Raw genomic sequence first — 22,551 nt, 5'->3', positions numbered from 1 at the left:
ATTTGGGGCTATCTCAAAATTGTTTTTTTTTTTGCTAAATTTATTGAATAAGCTTGACTCTTCAGAGGTGACATTTTCATTCCTGCGGAAGGTTTGCAGTTTCCAATACTGCTTTTCTAGAGAGACAATGACCAAGATTTTCAGAACTAACTAGTGATATAGAGGTGCTTTAAGGGGACTGATTTTCAGGGAGCAGGTGTAGAGCACACCCTGAAAAGTTGGGCGAATTTAAGGTACCTCAAGTTGGAGAGACACACCCCCACCCCAAAAAAGGAAGCAGCCAGACACACATCCCATCATTAACAGAGAATTTTAGATCCCATCTAGGTTAGGAAAAATTGTAACTAACCTGTACACCAAAAATAATTCTGTTTTCCAATGCATGTTTATGTATTAGCATTACTTTTTCCCCCAAATAGTGGAATGGTATAGTTGATGGGAATTAATAATTGCTTAGAGCTGATTTTTTTCTTTGGAGGAAATGGGTGAGGTTATGTCTTCACTGCAAAAAGGGTGTGGTTTTTTACATCAAGATGTTATGCAGGGTAAAAAAAAACTCTATTGGAGACAAGGCACTGACATTTTTTTACCTTGATGTGGCTACATAAAGGTAAACCCCAGATTGGGGGCAGGGGAAAGTACAGGGTTGTTTTAAACTCGATACATGGAGGAAAAAACTGTGTGTCTTTTTTTAATAAGGAGATAGCTAATTCAAGACACGTATATCAATATAAAACAGTTTTATTTATTTTTGCACTGAAGATACAGCTTGAGTTGCTTGCAGTAACACTACTGTGTTTATTTGTATGTAACAAGTCACTCTTTACTGAATTGAGTACTGATGTGTATTCTTAACCATTTTATTGATTTAAATACTCAATTACAAGAAATTATTGGTTTATGCGTTTTGATTTTTCTCTATTTAAATATTCAGAGTTGCAGGAATATATCGGGAGCTCAGGAAATATTATTTAATGGCAGTAGACATTGAGATTCAAAAGTTAAAACTTTATATCCATTAGAACTCAAGTTGTCAATATTATGTCAAAATATACAAAGTAGATATCCTTAAAAATCAAACTCTAATAAGTTTTCAAGTAGCATTTTTCTTATCTTGCCTATCTATAAATTTCAGTTATTGATAGAAATATTCTCGTGTATGATTTACATTTACAGATAAAAGTCTAATTCTTCCAAGCCTATGCATAACCAAGTGACTGTTATCCAATAAGCACGAACCATTAAAGTTATTTAAAATGAAACTTTCAACTAGCAAGTCCATTTTTCCCCATATGTAAGCCACCCTGCTGTGTTAGTATTAGCCATTTTCAGAGCGTCTAGAATATTTTGCAGCCCTGGAGACAGTGCATCATTTCATCCCTTTGTGTCTATTTTTCTTATTATAGCATGTGTCACCAACACACTATACAACTTTTTGGGGAAAGCCATTGTATATAGTACAACTAAGAGCAAACTAATTGCCATTGTCATCAAAAATGCTGGAAGTCTACACTAGAGCCTCACTGGTGCAATTGAACCAGTGATAACACTAGTGGGAATTTTTTCCCTTAAATTCCTTAATAGAGACATGTCCTGAATCATGATGCCAATAATCAAAGCCATTAGGACATTGCATCTGTGTTTTCAACAACAATTTAATTAAGCTCTAATTTAGCTTTTTCCCTCCACTACTGCTTGTTGAAGGTATGGTGAGTGAGGTAATATCTTTTATTGGACCACTTTCTGTTGGTGAGAGAAAGAAGCTTTCAAGCTACACAGAGCTGTCTCTCTCAACAGCAGAAGATGGTCCAATAAGAGATATTACCTCATCCACCTTGACCTTCTAATATCCTGGGACCAAAATGGCTACTGCTACACTGTATACATGTTGAAGGTATATTCAGTTGCCTCTGCTACCAGGATAATTCTTTCTGCATGTTCACACGTGGAAATGACAAGTCATAAAGTGGTAAAAACAAGAAGGAGTAAATTAATCTAAACTAAACTCCATCATCCCCAAATAAGAAATGGGTAAACTTCTTTTACTCTTCACTATTGTACTGGAAATGATCTCTCTCTGAAAAGAGAAAACTTGGAACAAGGAGAGTGAGGGAGTAGAGTTGGAAACAGCAAAAAGGAAAAGAAAGAACTAGAGAGAAGAAACAAGGAAGAGGGGAGATCTGAAAGGGAAGGAAGAACAGAGAATTTAGAGTTTCTAGTAAGGAAAGGCATCTTTACATGATACACAAAGTCCCACATGAGACATGGAAAGCCCAGTGATAAAAGAGAGGAGCTTTAGGATTTAACAAGTTTTGCATTGGTCTTGTTCCCCACATGCCCACTTGCTCCAGTTATCAAACTCACTTCATTTTCCTGTGCATCAGGATAGGCATGACTCAGAAATCTGTGAGACAGGAAAGGAACATTAGCATTATTTTATTTACAGGTGTTTTTAGAACTGGTTAAGTTTTACACAGGTATAATCTCTTGTATCTGTCAAAGTCATTTCAATGGCATGGGGGAAGGGAGCGGATCAGCAACCATAGATCATGTTTCTTGACAGAAATGGGCAATTTTCTAGTCTTCATTGCTGAGGTTTTTCTCCAGTGTTAAAAAAATCCCTATGATTATTCTAACAAAAAAAAAAGCCATTCTTCTACTATAAATAGCAGTTATAATGCTTACTATATGATGCAAGTCCCCAGATTGGAAATTATTTTCAGTCATGTCAGGGGGAGAAAAAAAAATCGGTGGAAGCATGTCATGGTATTTAAAGAACTTATTAAAGTTTAACGTTCAAGGGTTTTTTTTCTAAAAATCAGCTAATAAAAAAAATAGATATCACACGTATTAAACATCAGTTGCAAGCTTGCAGTTCTTTGATGCAATAGAATGGGATTAGAAATTTGGGGCCTGATTCTCAGTTTCCCTGTTGTAAATTTGGAGTAACACCCTTGAAGTCAGCAGCATCACGCTGGTGTTAAACTAGTGTAAGTGAGATCAGAATCAGAATTTGGAAAGTATTGGGTTCATAAATGTACTTCCTTTTATGTGGCTATAATAAATGACTGGCATAAAAACAGGTAGCTCTCTGATTAAAACCAGAAGTAAATCCAGTCAAAACGAAAATGGCTAGAATTTTCACTTACCTAGCATACTATTTTCTGGGCCAGGTCCTTGGCTCCTATCCATCCTATTTATGCCACTCCAGCAGCATTGTGTAGGGGAAGTTTAGTTGGGTGGCATAGAGCCAACATAACTCTGCATCTATTGCTCCCCATCCAGGATAAGCAGCGTTCCAGGAACTTGTTGTGGGAAAGATGCTGAAGCACTTTGCACTCCAGCATTTTTGGAGCAGCAGAAAACACTCTGGGCATGTTGCAGCTTGCATAGGATATAGCCCCATAAGTAGGGCCCTACCAAATTTGGTCTTTTGGGTGCTTTTACCCTACACTATACAGATTTCACAGGAGAGACCAGTGTTTCTCAAATTGAGTGGCCTGATCCAAAAGGTAGTTGGGTGCATGCATGTCACAAGGTTATTTTAGGAAGGAGGAGGGTCATGGTATTGCCACCTTTATTTCTGCACTGCCTTCAGATCTGGGCAGCTGAAGAGCTGTGGCTATTAGCCAAGCACCCAGCTCAGAAGGCTGAGCCCTGCCAGCAGCAGCAGTGCAGAAGTAAGCATGTCATAGTGTGGTATTGCAACCCTTACTTCAGAGCTGGGCAGCCAGATAGGGGCGACTGCTGAGTGAGGGCCCAGCTCTGCAGGCAGCAGCACAGAAGTAAGGCTGCCAATACCGTACCATGCTATCCTTACTTCTGCACTGCTGCTGGCGTTGGTTCTGCCTTCAGAGCTGGGCTAACAGCCAGCAGCTGGCCAGCTCTGAAGGCAGTGCCGCTGCCAGCAGCAGCGCAGAAGTAAGGGTAACCATACCACAACCGCCCCCCGCCACACACACAATTCCTTTATGGGTCAGGACCCCCAAATTTACAACACCCTGAAATTCCAAATTATAATTTTAAAAATCTTATGACCATGAAATTGACCAAAAAGGACCATGAATTTAGTAGGACCCTACACATAAGGCTGCCCAGATTTATACTTAGGGCAAAAGTGATTACCAAAATTAGGCAGAAAGCCACCTTTTCCCTGACCCCTCCCTTTGGGTTCTATGCAGCTCAGCTGGAACCCTTCATGTAGCCAGTCTTTTCTTAGTAATTTTTCCTTTCTTTGTCCAGGCAATCTAAAACAATAAAGCTTTCTACCACCTTGAGAACAAATAGTAGATAATGTTTTCACCCCTCTTAGCCAGAAGACCGATAGTACCTGAGCAGAGAACTAACATCCAGTCATCAATGTCGTTTTTATATGCACAGCACCTGATATCAAATGATATTAGAAAGACATGGTGGATGAGAATATTTTATGGGACCAACTTCTTTTTGGATTAACACAGCTACAACCACATTATATTAAGCAGGACAAGAATTTAAACCACTGTAGATAAAGTTAGTATGTGCTAACAACATGTCACTGAAAACTAAAACCCACACTGTCTGCGCTTTTCCTTAGTTAATATACACATTAGCGTAAGGATTACGACAACATGAAGGTTGGGAAATTAAGAACTCAAAAGTTAGAAAGCTTCCAAAGTTAAGGTTTCTCCTGTACTCATGTTGCACACCTTTGAACCTAATCTTTACTCATCTACTGTCACAACAGAAGGCCCCACCTACAGCAGAATCCATATGGTCCTGCTACATGGTACAGTAAAAAGGATATGCAGGGGGTACAGTGCTCTCTGAACCACAGATCCCTGCTCCGTGGAGTATTCTTGCCTGTACCCAAGTCAGGGGTTCCCAGGACATATTTTCTGGTGGCCTCAGAGTGCGGTGACCAATTCTTGCTGGTGGTTGCTCTCACTTTTTCCTAAAATACTTAATTAGCTTTGTAATGTATTTAGTGCTAGCTAGTAAGTCTGTTGTGAAAAGTGATATTAAACATACAAGTATCACTTTTCACAGCAGATTTACTCAGCCCTGGCAAGTCCAAGGACAAATTAAGCCCCGGTTGAGGGGTTGGGGAAGGCAGCAGGGGCCAGGGACGATGGGAATGGGTGGGTGGGGGCTAGGGAAGCAGCAGGGGCTGGAGCCTGAAGCCCCATGGCTAGGGGACAGGGCCTGGGGATGGAGCCTGAAGCCATGTGGCCAGAGCCTGGGACCTGCTGCTGTACAGTCGGAGCCTATGAATTGGAACCTGAAGCCCCTTGGCCAGAGCCTGCCACCCCAGGTTTGAAGCCCAAAGCCTGAGCACCACTGCTCCGGGAAGGTGGGGAAATCACAGGCTGCCTGCTCCTCCAGCGTTGTGCCCAGGTGTCTCCAGAGAGAGGCATGGCCCAACCAATGCTGGTGGTTCCAGCAACCAACAGCAAGGTGTTACTTTACCCCCTCAATCACAGTCCAGGATGCTGTAGCCTCAAGAAAAGCACCTGGTGGCCGCATTTGAGAAATGTGATTTTAGTAGAGTTTAGGGCACATGTGGGACCAGTGCATCTACCACAATAGGCAGAATGAACTGCCCATTTCCCAATGCAAAGTACAGCTGCAGGACCAGTTTGGAATACTGTAGCCTCACAGCTGCAGCTGAGATCAAGGGGCACCTCTGCTATTACTCCACAGTCAAGGAGCATTGTCTAGCAATGTCAACCTAGGACAGAGAACCAAACCTGGAGTTCCAGTCTTGGTTCTGCCACTAACTGTTTGCTGGCTGTGCCCTGGGAGAGTTACTTAACATCTCTGCCTCCGCTTCCCCTTCTGCAACACAAGGGTGATAATACTACAGACCTCTCACGGCTGCTGTGAAGAATGAGAAGCTAGTGTCTAGTGCTCTGCGTAATGTAAAGTGCTTTTATTCTGACACACAAAGGGAGTAGGATTCACTTAGATTCTGCAGGCTCATATGCCAGTGCTGCAGAAATGGCACAGAATCTGTAAAAACCTGCTGCAGAAATCATTCCTGAAGTGCCGCAGAACTCCAAGGGCACTGATCACAGGAGGCATAGAATGGGAAGCAAACAGCTTATTTTTCAAATATGAAAGTAGAACTCACTGTACAAACATGAGTAAAAGCTTGCTTTGAGTTACAAGCTGAACAAATTTGATGTTGAAGCCACTGAGAATAACATGGACAACCACAAAGGCCTCATTTTTAAACACACCCTGTCATGTAAGACTATAATTAAACATATCAAGCAACATTTTTTTTGAGTGACTTTTTCCTTCAAATGACCAGGATTTTCTTCAGTAGGATAAACTAGAGATTTAGGCCCAGCTCACACTGTGGAGAGACACAGAGCTCTCTGTCCTGTGATTACATTGACATACAGGCCTTCCATTTTAAGACTCAATATTTCATTTAAGGAGTCAGTGACCCTACATGCTTATGAGAGATGTGTCCATGAGTGATAGGGCAGTCCCTTCTCGAGCACACTCCCACTGTACTACCCCCTCTGGCCAGGGGCTAATTGAGGCGCCCATGTTCTCCACAATATGTAGTAAGGCAACCTGGCCTGGGGTAACCTCCTGCATCAGACCACTGTATGACAGATGCATATGCCTCAGTTTCCCCTCAGTCCAGCCATGAAAATAATACAGTTTCTTTCATTGTCCAGTTCAAAGTCCCACCTCTGGGCATGGTTTAGTCATGTACACAAAAGTCCATAGAACCCTCTTGGTAAAACAAGTGTCCCCAGTTCCGCTGTAAAACAGAGACAGCAGTTCTCTCTGGGGACCTTACTTCCAGCTCATCCACCTGAGAGGGGAATGGAGACCACCAGCACTCAGTTCCCAGTGACTTTCTGCCTTTGGTCCAGGGCCCCACTCTCCTGGCCGCTCACTTGAAAGTGATCAGCATCATGACCCTTCAACCCAAAACATAGCCCAGCGACTGAGCTCTGTCAGATATGTTTATACTGCAGCTGGGAGTGAGCCTCCCAGCCTAAGCAGACAGAGTCATGCCTAGCTTGGCTTTAGCTAACACACTAAAATAGCAATGTGGAGGTCATGGTCCCAGCAGCAACTCAGAGTAAAGCTCAGACTAGGGGATTGGGCAGGCTTGAGAGCCCCAGCTACAACCCAAGCTGCAACATCTACATTGCTATTTTTAGCACACTAGTTTGAGCCCCACTAGCACAAGTCTGTCTACCTGGGCTTAGTATCAGAGGGTAGCCGTGTTAGCCTGGATCTGTAAAAGCAGCAAAGAATCCTGTGGCACCTTATAGACTAACAGACGTTTTGGAGCATGAGCTTTCGTGGGTGAATACCCACTTCCTCAGATGCATGTCTCATGCATCTGAGGAAGTGGGTATTCACCCACGAAAGCTCATGCTCCAAAACGTCTGTTAGTTTATAAGGTGCCACAGGATTCTTTGCTGCTTTTACCTGGGCTTAGAGACTCACTCCCAGGTGCAGTGTAGACACAGCCTTTCAGCCTCCCAGCTCTGGTTCAGGAATCAGCAGTCTAGCCTCACTCTAGCCTACCAACCAATTCCTTGCTGTTCCCAGGGAGGGCCTACAGAGCTTCCCACTTTTTGCAACTGACTCTCCCAGGTAGTTCTCACCTGCTCTGTTCTGCTCCTTTCCGCTGGTGTTCTGTGTCCTGTCGTGTCGTGTCCTGTCGTGCCGTGCCATGCCATGCCCTGCCCAGCCCCTTTCTTTGCACTTTCCTGTGACTGACTACTCTCAGACTCTTCCAGTCTCCCTAATGTGGTCGAGGTGTCTTCTCTTAAGCCCAACTTAAGCAGCTAATCAGTCACAGGTGCAAGGGACCCTGCTTCCTACTAAAGGTGCTAATCACCCTGTGACACCAAGGTTGCCTACTTGGAATGGAATACTGCTCTTCCTTTCCAAATGCCTATTCTGATTACCCCACGTAAAGGAAAGCTGGCCTGCCTGGTGCTCAGGACCCAAGGTGTTTGAAAGCAATCCCCCCCGACTTCCTGCTTGGGAAGCTAAACCACTAAACTGTACAGTTCTCAATGCTACATCTTCAATGAACAGTGCATGACTCCTTCATCTGAGGATGCTGTGTGTGCCCAGACTGTGGCCACACCCCTAGGCCTGCCCCCACTCAGCCTCCTTCCCCAGAAGCCCCACCCATGTTCCACTCCCAGCCCCTCTCAACTCCCTTCCCCCACCTGCCAGCTGGCCAACCAACCACTCCTGCACCTCTTTGCCCCCTCCCCCAGTCCCCATGCCCACTGCTTGTGCTTCTTTGCCTGCTTCCCTGCCTGCTGCTCACACCTCTTTGCCCCTTCCCCAGTCCCTCCCCCACCTGCCACTTGTGCTTCTTCACTCCCACCGCCCACTGCTCACGCCTCTTCACTCTCCCGCACCCTTGGCCACTTGCACCTCTTTGACATAGTTACCGCTGCTCATGGAGATGGTTTTATTATGACAGTGGGAGAACTCTCTTCCGCCAGCATAGAGCTGCTACATGAATGATCTTACAACAGCGCTGCTGTAACCTTGCTTGTGTACACATGGCCTTAGGGTAGCTCCACACTGCAATTAAACACCTGTGGCTGGTCTGTGCCAGCAGGTCTAAGGCACTGTTTAATTGTGGTGCAGATAGCCAGGCATAGGCTGGAGTCCGGGCTCTGGGACCATGTGAGTGGGGGATGGTCTCATAGCTCAGGCTCTAGCCTGAGCCCATGTGTCTACACTGCAGTTAAACAGCTTCTTAGCCCAACTCAGCCGGCATGGGCCACTCGAGAATTTTTAATTGCAGTGTAGACATATCCTTAAACATACCCTTAAGTCACAGTCCAAAAACTCATACTCAACCTACTAACTAAACTCGCTAACAAGGTGCCCTCTAAGGCACTTTACACTGTGGTTTAGACTTGCTGTCTCCCTTGAAATATCAATGCTACCAGAGCAGGCGCAGGAATCTAAATTTGACCCCTAAATTTGACGTTCCGTGCCCCTGCCAAGGCTCAGGGCTGGAGGAGCTGTCAGCTCCTACTGTGGTCCCGACGCAGCCCCAGGACCGGGAGAAACTCGCTCTGCCCCCCTCCCCTGGGCCAGAGGAGTTCTGTGCCTTCCGATGATTACTGGGGAGGCCCATGCCCCTGCTTCCCCTCCACCCCCTTGTGCATGCCCCTGAATGCCATTGTTGTCTTGAGATGGTAACGCCATTTGTTCTGACAGTTTGATGTCCTGGGGTTTGGTTATCATGACCTGTTGTGGTTGTTGCCTTTCTGAGACCTTCTCAGGAAAACAGAAAACTTAGTGTGCCTTATCTCCCTTCCTTCTGGAAGGTTGAGAAGGTATTGCCTATTCTTCCGCAGATGTGTCTGTTTGGGGTGACAACCTCGTCAGACTGTAGATAGGGCCGGATTATGACATTCTGAGGCCCTAAACTATGTCAAGTGTTAGACGCCCCGTATCATAAAAAAATGAATTTCTTATTTTCACAGAAAGCACACTGAATATATAAACACGGAAGCTTTATATTTGCATATATACAAAGGCGAAGTTGTAAAAATAAAATAATCATCATCATTTTTCAGCAGCCCTCTCTATAACAATGACATCATGATAGAAATAAATTTTAGACAAATTCTTTGAACTAATTGCATGTGTAAGTAAAGTAGAAGTAAACAATACAATATAAAAAATACAAAATAAAAAATACAGTAAATAATACCATTTATTAGAAGAATTCTCAGGAAATTTTTCTTCTCTGTTGGGGCATCTAAATTCTGGAATTCCTTGTCTGAATACCTAATGAGACTCTTAGAGATACAAGATCACAACAGAGAATATAAGCAGCAATAGAGGATATAGGATGCAGATAACCCACAAGTTTAAAGCTCAACTATTAGTTATATTAATATGAATTACACCCAGGTAATAAACCAACCATCAGAAAATTATATATGGGTTTTATTTTTCCAATACATTGATTTGTTTTGTTTTTATAGAAGGTTATGCTGAATTATCTAAAATTGGTACTAAAATTAGTAGCAGAAAGTTTTTTATTGAAACAAGTAAAAAATTTAATTTTATATTATAAATATTGAGATGTATATAGCTATACAATAAATAATATATATATTATTTTTTGTTGTATAGCTATGTAAATCTCCATATTTATAATATAATATTTAATATAATATATGCCAAAAAGCTGTGTTATTTTACCAGGATATTGCTGTGAAAAGTTACTGCTATTTTATCTATATTCTCACAGGAAAATAAGAGAAGATATATAACTTTTTTTAAACTATGAATAAGGAAAATTATCCTTCTTTTCATATGAATACTTAAAAAACATTTGATTACTTTTGTTAGGGAAATACAAAGTTTATCCAGACTGTATAAAATATAATTACAACTGTTTATTCCAATTTAATGTTTGCTACAAAACATTGAATTGTTGGGATTTTTCTTTTGCTATGCTATAAAAAACCAATATATTATGCATATGGTATGTGAATTATAAGTCTATATAAAAATTTTTACATAGCATACTACCTATAATAAAATATTATCTTTCACACTCCAAACCCGGTGAGCAGAAAATCCCAGTCTTTTTCTAGGCAGACATCTCTTTTCGCGTTCGTTTGTCTATCCTATGTCTCCCACAGGACCACTAATTAATCTCGAGTAAACACCTCGGACACACAGAGTGACAACAAGCTATATGCATGAAAGAGAAAGAAAGAATTTACCAGAAAAAAGACTGGTAATCTCTAGACAGGCATTGAGAAAATGCCTGAATATATATTCAAGAAATATAATGAATATTATGGGCTTTATATATATATATATATATATATATATATATACATAATTTGAAATAACTTGCTCACCAAATACTAAGAATATTTCAATATATAGGTATGTCTTCCTTCATGGCTCTCAAAACCCTCTATTTATCCTTTTATCAGCACTCTTTGATATTACTGTGAAGGTTCCTGAAACTGACGGAGGAAAACCAGTACAAATGTATCCTCCTCAAGATCCATGCTACCCAAGTCCATAAGACGATCACCTGCAAACTCAGTCATGTGAAGTATGGATAGCGCATGAAGCAGAAAGTGGCATGCGCACTAAAATACACAATTGTAAGTATGTACAGATCAAAAGAAGAAAGAACACACTAACATATGAGTATGACCAACAAAATGTTGCCTTAGGAGACTGATAGCAGATTTATATGTAGAAATACTAATTTTACAAGTGCAATTATCTTTTCTTTTTCTCTGCCCTGGCCTCCTGATTGTCAATAATGAACAATTAGTGAAGGGTAAGGGTAGGGTAAGGGTATTTGTGTAGCCAGATGTGTATATTTTTGTCATATCTGAACAAAAATGTCTACATTTGTACAGAATCTTCTTTTTGCCATATCTCCTCTATTTATCAACTGATTTCGATAAAATTTGAAATTTAGTCAGTTTTTTCTTTTTTAGAGGCTCCTCATATTGCAAGGCCCTAAGCTGTAGTTTAGCTGTTTTATACCTGGCACTGACTGAAGGACAACCTCACGTGACACCACAGCTCTTTGTGACCACTGATTTCCACTGCATCATGTTCATGAAGTGGTACGTTATCTAGTATATATTGTTATGTTTCTGAACACCACACTAATAGGTCTTGTGCACAATAGTAACATTGTACACATTGTATTGAATGCTGAGTAGTTATGCTAAATTCTATTTCTTTAATTTGTGCTATGTTTTTTTCCAGAATGCTGTTAACATCCCATAACAGTTTGCAACATTTGCAACAGTTTTGTACAGCCAAGTACAAACCCTATCAGAAGCAAAATGTATGAATGGTATTTCCTGGTACCACGAGGGAATTCTGTCATGACATACTGATACCTGGAATGTGGTATCCAAAGCAAAGATAAGGAAGCTACAGGATGGTATCAAAAAACAAGTATAGACTGGTGGATTACTTATCAAGTGCTCTCTAACTTGTAAACAGGTGTTCTACAAATATAGCTAGACTTAGATACCTATTTTCAAATCAGACCGCTTGTATAAGGTGAATACCATGCTGTGAGACTGATTGCTTCCTGGAAAGAATGGTATGGATGGCTCATTTTCATATTGTGCTTTGTCTTTCACTAATAAACTGATTAAACTTGGTTATTTGGTCTCTCAAATATTTTTAATATAAAACTGTAAGTGTAGTCAAGCAACTGGCTACTCTATAGTCAAAAGGTGGCATTTTTTGTTTAAGCTGGCCAGCATTCATGGCGCTGTAACACTCATCTCTAGACTCATCTTCAGTATACCCTCTGCCTGGGGAAAGTGCCAGGGAGGGAACTGTAGGCTAGGAAGTGTTGGGAGTGTTGATATGTTAGTACTTATTAGTTAACCATAACCCTATCCTTCCCTAGGTCCTATATTCCTGCTCCCATTAGCTCTCCCTTTGTTATATTGTTACTTTGGGGTGTGTCATTCCTTTTCTGGGGTTTGGGTTGATGTACTTCATTGTTTCTTGTGTACCAGGGTCAATGCTCTGTGCCAGCAGTGGTAGCTTTATTCATTTTCCTAAGAGACAGCAGCCCTTGTGTCTCATGCAAATTGAGGAATCACCTTAGTTGGAGATACCAGGCTTCACAATAAAGGACCCTCTCTGCCCTCTGGAGCTGGCAATAGCAATTGGGAATTATCTGCATGAACTCCAGCTACATTCTATGTGTTAGGTGTAGCTGTATTGAATGGCGGAGGAATAAGCCAGAGCAGCTTTGAAGAGCTGTGATTGTGATATGAAGAAATCTGGTCTGAGTCTCCCCCTCCCCACTATGCATATTATAAAAGGAAAGAGATGCATAGGGACCTTGAGGTTCCAGTCTGCATCATTTCAATACAGAATGCTATGGCTAGATAATAATCAAAAGACCAACTTTTACATAATGCTTTACTTCAGTAGATCTCAAAGAATATTACACCGTTATCCCCATTTTGCAGATGGGAAACTGAGGTACAGAGTGGTACAGTGACTTTTCCCAAGGTCACCCAGCAGGCAAGTGACAGAGCTAGGGCCAAATCACTGGGCCAAATGGTTGTTATGTGATTCCTTAACTTCCTTCCACCCCTCCCTCCCCCCGCCCTTACATTTATTTTAAAAGTCAAAGTCAATGGGGCTTTAAAAGTTTATTTAATTGCCACATACAATTCATAAAAGAACATTCCTACCCCACCAGTAAATCTACTGATGCTTGTAAAAAAGCTACTTTCAAACAATAAGGCTTTCTCCAGCAACTACAAATCAAAGTACTATTCTGAGTCATAAGATACTATCTATGTTATATATTGTTCCAATATGTTTTGAAGCACAGTTGTTTTATTTTTTCCCTCCATTAGAAGAATCACCAGTCTATCTTCAAATTTTAACTCGCTTTGACATTTATTTAAAAACAAATTAATGTTTTGTGCAGTCATGCAAGGCAGCTTTTATAATATCTGAGAAAATTGGGGGGAAACAAATCTACATTCCAGGATTTTTTTTTTAAGCCAAACTCCTCTAAATGGTATTTCTGAGTCTCAGTCTAAGCCAGGGCATAATCAAACTGGCCTTTCTCTAGCCCATCAAGTCTGTCAGCCCAGGTTGAGGTTGGCATACTCCTGTAGGGGTCTAAGAGAATTCGGAAGCATCGGACAATGAGGATGCCTAAGAAAATAAATAATAAGATCACAAAGACAAATGTGGTTTTCTGCTCCAGGGTCAAGGTAGCGTCTTGTGGAACATTCCCAGGTGGCAACAAAGTAGAGGTGATAGGTTCTCCTTCCATTATTCAGGGAAGCTGAAAGGAGTAATCCCACAGTTTCCTTATTTTCATCATCAGTTTGCTGAGGCCATGGTAGAAGTCACTTAGATGCACTTGTGTTATCTGCAGGGGAAGGGGAAAAAATGTTAGCTATGAATGCACCTAATTTTTTTGTGTGGTCTCATCTGAATGCAGAGGGCATATGGGAAAGAACACCATGGTTGCTTCCATTCCATGTTTATTGGTTTCATAATATGAAAGGCCTAATATTACTGTTAAATATCATGAACAGACATCTTGTCTATAAGATGACCAAGTACTGGGTGGTAAATCTGATCATGTACCATTTGGATTGATGTAGAATTTTCCCTCTCTTCAAGGGGAAGCGTCAGGGTTCCAGTCACTCTGCTCAGAGAACACTGCTAGAAGGACCAAAAGGAAAGGTCTGAAGCAGACTGTGTCTCATTCCACCTGGGAGAAGAGTGTCATTACTGTGCCAGCAGTTTTGGAGGAGGAGCATCAGAAAATAATAAAAAATTTTAACGCCTTTTATCCATAATGATCCCAAATGGACCCAGATGACACAGACAGTGATCTCTTACATACAACTGAAATGCAGACACCTCTGAGCTGGATGCTGGCAGCCATTCTGTGCCCATAGCACAACATGGCATTTATAAAAGACAGGGAAAGTAGCTTCTCCATTTGAAACAAGAGGAATTTTAGGAAGGCAGACTGAAATTACTAAAATGTAGCCCAACATATTAGTTAATGCCCTTACTTCATGCTGAAATTCAACCTATGATCTTTTATAAGTAGAGCGAGTCAGAAGCTAGGTTTCACATTTCAAAGCATGCCATAGTGCTATGTAATGTCATCAGGTCAGTACTGACTCAAGGCCAGATCATGCCATCCTTGCATATGGTCCCACGAAATCAATGAGTAAAGTGAAATGTATTCAAATGGGTGCCCAAATGTGGCTGTAAGAATGTCCCCTACCAAAATCATCAGCACTGCCTACAGTACTTACATTCCTCTTAGTCTCACCTCAGGCATTGGCAAGGCCTAAACCTACCTAGATTATGAAATCCATATGAGGTATGATGGCTGCAGGTTATCCCTGTTTGTCCCCGATTTAGCGCAATAGGAGCACTTCATGCAAATGGTAAGAAAAGAGACTGTTTTTAAACAAAATTGAACCTGAGCTAGGAGGAAGGACACAAAACTGTGGAAGGAAGCAAAACTTTTATGTTGACATTTAAATCCATTGAGAATTAGCTGTCATTTACAATGGAGACCTGGTCAGTAATGACTTACAAGCACATGTCAATAAAAATAATTACCACTGAATGTGATACTGAAAAAGCACAGTTATATAATTACACGTCAAGCATAATTTTAAAACCACACATACCTCAAATAAAACAATGGAAGAGGTAATAAAAGAACAAATGTCCCAGCTGTACAATTATTAATGCCTGAACCAATGTATAACAAATGACAGAATGATTTAAAAGTTGTTAATTTCAAATCTTTGGAAGTATATTTCCAGCTACCAGCTGATGAAAAATGTGCGAGCCTGGCTAATAAAAAGAGCTGTAAGCCTAAGATCAAGCAGTTTAATAAAAGTGTCAGATCTTAGACGATAAATGGAGGAGGAAATGTAAGTAAGGTCCAATGATAAATCTTTGAGGCACAGGATTATAACATTGTGGCAAGGATGCTATAATGAAGGTTGAAAACAATCTACTGTTACAAAAAAACCCTTCATTTTAGTCACCAAAGCCCTGAGTTAGCAAAGCACTTCAGCACATGCTTAAGTCTCAAAGACTACAATGACTTAAGCATGTGCTTTAAGTTAATCACAATCTTAAATTCTTTGTTGAATTAAGGCTTGAAAGTCTCTCCTAAAACTACCTTTTGGAGATACATTTTGTCATGCTTGCTTTTAGCACAGATTTGAGTATTTTAGGAAAGGTTTGGAAACATACATTCAGTAATGTATAATCATCTAAAAATGGGCTAAGGATTTTGGGGATGGCAAGAAATGGAAAGTTTTCACCTCTCAAGAAAGTTCAGATTTTTATCGTGCTTGAAAAACCTCATTTTAAACTTAGCTGGTCTAAATTGCTCAGTAAAACACAGATGCTTTGCATTCTTTGAAGAAACGTGATTTCAAAATCATTTGATGAATTATTAAAGATTGTGAGCTAATTACTTTCTTTAAGGATTGAACAGGCACCAAAAATGGGGTGTGTGCTGAATGACTGCAGATGCAGAGATGTGTTGGGTAATCATTCTCATAACCATAACTGGTTTTACTTGATCTTACATATCAACAGAAGTGTGAAGCATGCTTTGGACTTGGCAGCCTTTCAACCCCAGACTGCTCATTATCATGCTACAACTACATGCACCAACACCAAAAAAACGTTAACACAAAAGCCAGTTAAGGTTACTTCTTAGGCATAAGTCTTGCCAACACTTAACCAAACGTTGTAAGCTTTTTGAAGCACAAAGGGACTCTCCTTAAGTTCATACTGGAGTTCACTGGAGAACAATAGGGCTTTGATCCTAACTGTGGCCACTGCAATATAAAAGTTAAATCCAACAACAAAATGTTGCTAAATGACAACAAAGTGCTTATCTTTCACATCATTTACAAAACTCACCTTTCTGAAAGCAAGGAAATGACTGCCTAAGGACCTCAGAGATCTTACACTGCCCACAGAGCAGACAAACATGTCGGGACAGATTCTCAGCTCCCAGTCCAGCTCCTTTGCACCATTCCTAAGCAGCTGTGGGTTCCCTTTGTGTAGGAATCCCTTGCTCTCAAAGAGTTGGCTAAGTGATTCTAGCAGCTTCCTACAGCACTCTGACAGTGTGACTCCATTGGAGCTGTGTACCAGGGACTCCTCATGGCAACGGTTGCCCCCAGTATAGGGGGCTACAGGGAAATGCTAATACAACCTCAGGCTGTATTATCTTCCCTGGGAAATACCTGTGCATTCATCCCATCCACAACCTACCCTCTTCTCCTCCAGCCTGTGTCCCCTTTCCGAGTATAGATTCTAGATTCGTGAGGAGATCTTTGTGGGGCCTGGGAGATGGAAAGTATGGTGCCACAGAAGTAGCCAAACAACTTTTCCACATACACCTCTACCCCTCTATAACACAACCCGATATAACACAGGTTCGCATATAGCGCGGTAGCAGCGGGGCTCTAGCGGCGCTTTAAAGGGTCTGGGGCTTCGGTTGCTGCAGGGAGTCCAGGGCCCTTTAAATCACCGCTGGAGCCCTGCCACTCTGCAACCCCAGGGCTCCAGCAGCAGGGCTCACCGGAAATTTAAAGGGCTTGAGGCTCCCCATGGCTGGAGCTCCGGGCTCTTTAAATCACCACTGCAGCCCTGCCACCACTACAGCCCTGCCACCGCTACCCCAGTATAACGGCGTTTCACCAATATCGTGGTAGGGATTTTTGGCTCCCCACGACCACGTTAGATTAGGGTAGAGCTGTAGTTCTAGGGAGATCTGTGCATAAAGGGTCCCTTTTATGTACAGATTTCAGGGTGGTGGTGGCATCTTACACTGCAAGCTTCTTGGAGCACAGACTGTCTTTCTGTTTGTTTGTACAGCACATAGCACAACAGGGCCTTGATCCTGACTGGGTCTTCTGTGAGATATCATGATACAAATGATATTATCATCTCCACTTTAGAGACTGAGAAATGGAAGCAGAGAGTGATTAAGTGACTTGCCAAAGGGCTCACGGGAAGAAGAGCGGCAAAGTCAGCGATCGGAGCCAGATTTTCCACTTTTCCATTAGCCACAAAACCATCCTTCCACCCCTCATGACTTTTCACCTTCTCGTCTATAGAGTGGTTTATGAAACATTGATGATAATTGTGTAAAACTCAAATAATGATGTTGCATATGTATACATTGATCCAGAGAGGAATTCATCACAGGCATCACAGAAAGTTACGACTGGAGTGGCAGCTGTCAGATGATCAAAAACAGAGTAGGACTGTGGTGATCTGAATATGTTTCTTATTGTTGATTTTAAAAGCCAGCCAGAGCTGGGCTAGGTTATTACCTGGATTAGAGATCCTCAAGGGAAAAAATATTATAAACAGAGGTTTGTCTAAACACCAGGCTGCTGTCTATATGACTTAAATAGAATTAAGACTGATTGAACAAACAGATTAGCCTTTAACTCAATGAGTAGCTTTAAGAGGTAAAGGCTCTCAAGTTCAATTTCTTGTTGAAATGATTTCCTCACAGATATGAATAATCTTTCATTTAATGAGTACACAATTGAATACCTTTCTGTACACATCCGTCTCTGTTATTACCATTCATTCTTGCTAACATGTACATAACCATTAGCTCTTTTTATTATAGTACCGGCTAAGATGGCACTTTCAAGCTAAGTCCCTCAGTTGTAGTAGCTATACATTTTTTAAAACAAGAAAACTCAAATGCTTATGATTAATGCCAGACCAGAAGGCTTTGTTTTGTTTTTGTGGATTAGGCAGAGATGTTCGAATAAATCAGTGGAGGTCTGTTTTAATGGAATACATCATTTTCCTTGGAACAATAACTAAAACATACCAAGGACCATGTCACTGCCACATAGGGACTGAATGTTTAGTTCAAACAAGTCAGGAAACAGAATTAGGGTTACCACAGCCATCTTAACTCTGTCCCCTTGCACATTTGCATGACATTAGGATCGCTCACTCTTTTGGACAGTCTCTCTCCATCATTAAGGTTGTGACAAGGTTATCATTATCAATTAAATTTTGACCTGTCCCTAGTTTCACCCAGACTCACCCAATCTACAATTACTGGACAATCTACTCTGGATGTTGTAAACCTCTATATTATTGCTGGTTCAGTTACCTATCTCATGCTACAGAAACCACCTACCTGTAAACCTGAAGTTTGTTAAAGTTTGAGGTGCCTTTGCAGGAGTCAAACCACCCAAGTATATGGAGTTGAGAAGGTTACTAGCTTTGATACTGATGCACTTATTGAATACAGTAAACTGCTTTAGAAAGTTGGGACACAGGCTACCAGGAATATGCAAGCAGAGTTAAGGTCAGTGCACCTTAAATCAGCATTTCTAGACTTTCCAACATTTGGTTTTGAAAACGGCAAACTTTCATTGAAAATGGTCTTGTTTTTTAATTATTTCTTTTTAGGGTTCCTGGCAAAGCTTTCAAGCTTCTTATTTTGAAAATAATATAACAGACTAATGGAAAAGAGTTGGGCATGGTGGCGTGCACCTATAATCCCAGCTATTTGGAAAACTAAGGCTAGCAGATCGCTTGAGCTCAGGGGTTCGGTGCTGTGGTGTGCTATGCCAATTAAGTGTCTGAAGCCACTGACAGCCTGGCCAGTGAGTGGCTGAACAACTCAAATGCCGTATTATGATCGGTGCTCTCTCTATGAGGGCTGATGGACCGATCGATCAAGAAGACAATGGAAAGGAACTGTTCTTTTTTTAAATGTCACTCTTCCAAAACCACTGTGTTTGTAACTGAACTGGACTTTGCACTGTTATGTTTAAACTGCACCTTTTTCTATTACCATTTATATAAAATAGTATTTTATATAATTGAATATAGGATTTGTGTTTGTTTTGTGAAAGACTCTTGTAATGTATATGTGCAAGAGGGAACTTGAAATCTCAATTTGCTAACTTTTGTACAATTAGAATCTCACCCTTTACCATTCAGTGTGTTGTGTTTTTTGCAATTCTTATACTATATTTGTGTATAAACACTGCAGTGAACAGAGTCAAATATTTGCAAAACCGCCCAATTTTTGAAACACATTTGATGTTCGGTAGCAAATGAAATTCTAGGCTAGACCCCACCTACTGTAAATTGAAGTAGCTCCATTGCAGTCAGTGGTGCTACACAGATTAACACCAGCTGAGGATTTGGCCCTTTGTTTCTAGGTGTGACGAAGAACGCATAATCTCCAGGCTTTTAAAGATATCAGCAAAGGAAATTCAGAGACAAAAATCCTGGAATTATTATTTTTATATTATTTTATATATATTTATATTTGTATATATTTTTATATATAATTTTTATACAAAATTCCCTTTCCATAGACTAAAAATGAAATTCCAGGTTAAATGTATTCCAGGTTAGATTTATCTCTATTGTTTAATAAATCACTTGCTATATAGTTTTATGCAAATTACCTAAAATTAACAAGCAACCCTTTAAAATGAGCTGGATCAGTGGAGGAATCTGACCAGCTAAAACCAGTTCTGAGCATATAGATACACAATTTAAAGAGTTTTGACCCACTTTAACATATCGGACCAAATTCTCATATTGGTGTAAATGGCCAGAGGTGCCATTGATTTAATTGCTTTAGATTTATCATGGTAGAGAATTTGGCCCCTGAAAACAGTAAAATGTATAAATAATAAACATGTTAGGACTGAGATTATGTGGGAATATCCTTGCTTTTTAGATAAAACTTGGGGACCAAATTTTGCCCTTAGTTACACCCATGCAAACTCACTGACTTCATTCTTAAGAGCAGAATTTGTCTCTGTGACTTCACAAGGTGCCTCATAAGTATGCATAATTTAATGTAAGTATATGGATTTAATGGCGCACGTGGGTTTCCATTATGGCTTATCTAGTGTAATGTAAATCATGTGATTGCATGCAAGACCTAAGTTGTGTCACAGCCACATGTACTATTTTTCTATAGTATCCTTTCTAGTTTAGCAGAATAGTCACAGCATTTCCTTACATACTAACACCATACAAGCTTCTTCGCGCTCAAACATCCCTATTCTAAACATCTGCACAAAGATTTTTTCTGTACGCTCACAACTCTATTGTAGTGATAGTCATATCAAAGCCACCTGGAATACATATAACTTCACAAAACTAGCCACTAAATTGACAAATTGTATTAAATATGCCCACTGTGGTATCAACCCTCATGTACAATATCGCACTTTGACCCTGACAACCGTCACTGCAGTCTGAGTGTGAATGCAGTGACTCTTGTCTTACTTTACACTGCCTCACCCTCTCCTATTTATGAACTCAGGGTCAGCAGATTGCCACTGCCCCCCGTGCACACACATCCTCATCTTCTTCCCAACAGCTTTTAGGGGCAGAGCCTCGCAGCCTGGTGGTATGGCTAGAAAAAGACCACATAGTGCAAGAATCAGTGACTGACTTTGTTAAAGCAACTTGATGGAGTTAATTGGATTTCAGGGGTAATATTAATATTATATCACTATAAAAGTAACTGTACTTTTTCTTTGGCTGCCTCTCCAATAACACTGTGTACTGTAATTATGTTGAATAGTATATGATAATGTTTAAACTGCACCTGTATCTTTTACCTTAGATGTATAGAAGTAGCATTTTGTAATACTAAATATATGCTGTGTGTATTCATTTAATTGTAATACCTATTGAAAGGTATATACACATAGAGGCAAAGTTACTGGGAGAACCACTTAGTGCCAGAATCAGCAATTGACTTTACTGAAGTAACTGCTCACTTTACTGGCTAACTGGATTTAAACAAAAGGAACAGCATGTGGGAGTCAGCTGGTATAAATCAGCATAGCTTCAATGGGTTTACACCATCTATGGACCTGGCCCCTAATCTGAACCCACCATACAAAATACACTATTTCCTTTTCCCTTTGTCTCCAATTACTTTTCCTTCTAAAAAGTCTACAGCTAGCATTGTAGCTAACAAAATTTAAAAATGCTAGCATTGTAATTCTTTCCCCATTGCATATTGCTAAGGCATGTCAATAATATATTAAATGTTAAAGCCCTTTAAGCTAACATGTTATTAAAATATTTGATTAGGCTGGATCCCACTGGGAAGAAATAATCCGATTACAATTACAAATCTTTCCAAATTAAGAAATCCGCTGCTCAGTGAGACTAATATATTTTACATTCCTCTTTCTTGAATTAGTAAAGGTCAACTTTGTTAACCTTAATGAACTTTTCAAAAAATAAATATAAAAAAACAGTACAGGTCACATACACTTTGTATTAATTTATTTTAGATACATTTAATTTTAGTAGGTTTTAGATCTCCATGTCACAAAATCTTACCTTCTATCCAGGATATATTGCATATAAACAGTATTAACCAGGCATGTAAAATACAAAGATTCTTTTTTAAATAAATAAGTACAATTGGGCATATAGTTTTTGTTATAAAAGTACCTTCATCTAGTCGAGAGAAAACCCAACCCATTTCCTTCTGCAGCTGTTACGGGTAGCTCCAGGTATCTTTAGTTTCCATTCTTCTTCACCTTCTTCGTAATGTAAGTGCAAAGTAGCAGGGGCTGCAAAGAACCTGGACGAACACCTAAGCACTAAAGCTGCTTTTAAAAGGCTTAGAATTTTACATGAAAAACAATGTTAGACAAGAATGCTGTTTGTGTGTTAGAAATAATTAGCTGACAAGACTGTCGTTTCTTTGAGGCGAGGCATGATTTCAGTTCTGCCTCAGCAACTCTTCAGTAGATTCTGCTTCACTGAGTAGAGCGGCAGCCTAGCAATCTGTCTGAAACTGTCTTCAGGAGAATATTAACATTCAAAAGTAGTGCAGGAAATAAATAAAAAAAGCATAGCGCATTCCCATATCTTTGCTAAAACAGAAGCCATAAATATACCAGTATTTCCCTTTTTACTGTAAGGATTGCTGTCAGTATTAGACAAATAGCATTCATCAGCCAA

At 40.4% G+C, this 22,551-nt stretch overlaps 1 protein-coding gene across 1 annotated transcript; it reads right to left on the bottom strand.

Annotated features, from left to right (window-relative positions):
* Window positions 1-13,182: 13,182 nt before the first annotated feature.
* Window positions 13,183-22,307, bottom strand: CTXN3 (cortexin 3). Its single transcript, XM_050946055.1, is given in 2 exon segments — window positions 13,183-13,915; window positions 22,036-22,307. Coding segments are annotated over 2 exon segments (348 nt in total). The 5' UTR covers window positions 22,042-22,307; the 3' UTR covers window positions 13,183-13,573.
* Between the last annotated feature and the right edge of the window lie 244 nt (window positions 22,308-22,551).

Source organism: Gopherus flavomarginatus, chromosome 3 (assembly GCF_025201925.1).
Source record: "Gopherus flavomarginatus isolate rGopFla2 chromosome 3, rGopFla2.mat.asm, whole genome shotgun sequence".
NCBI classification, from domain to species: Eukaryota; Metazoa; Chordata; order Testudines; family Testudinidae; genus Gopherus; species Gopherus flavomarginatus.
The sequence above is the reverse complement of the archived record's forward strand: the minus strand, read 5'-3'. Positions and strand labels throughout refer to the sequence as shown.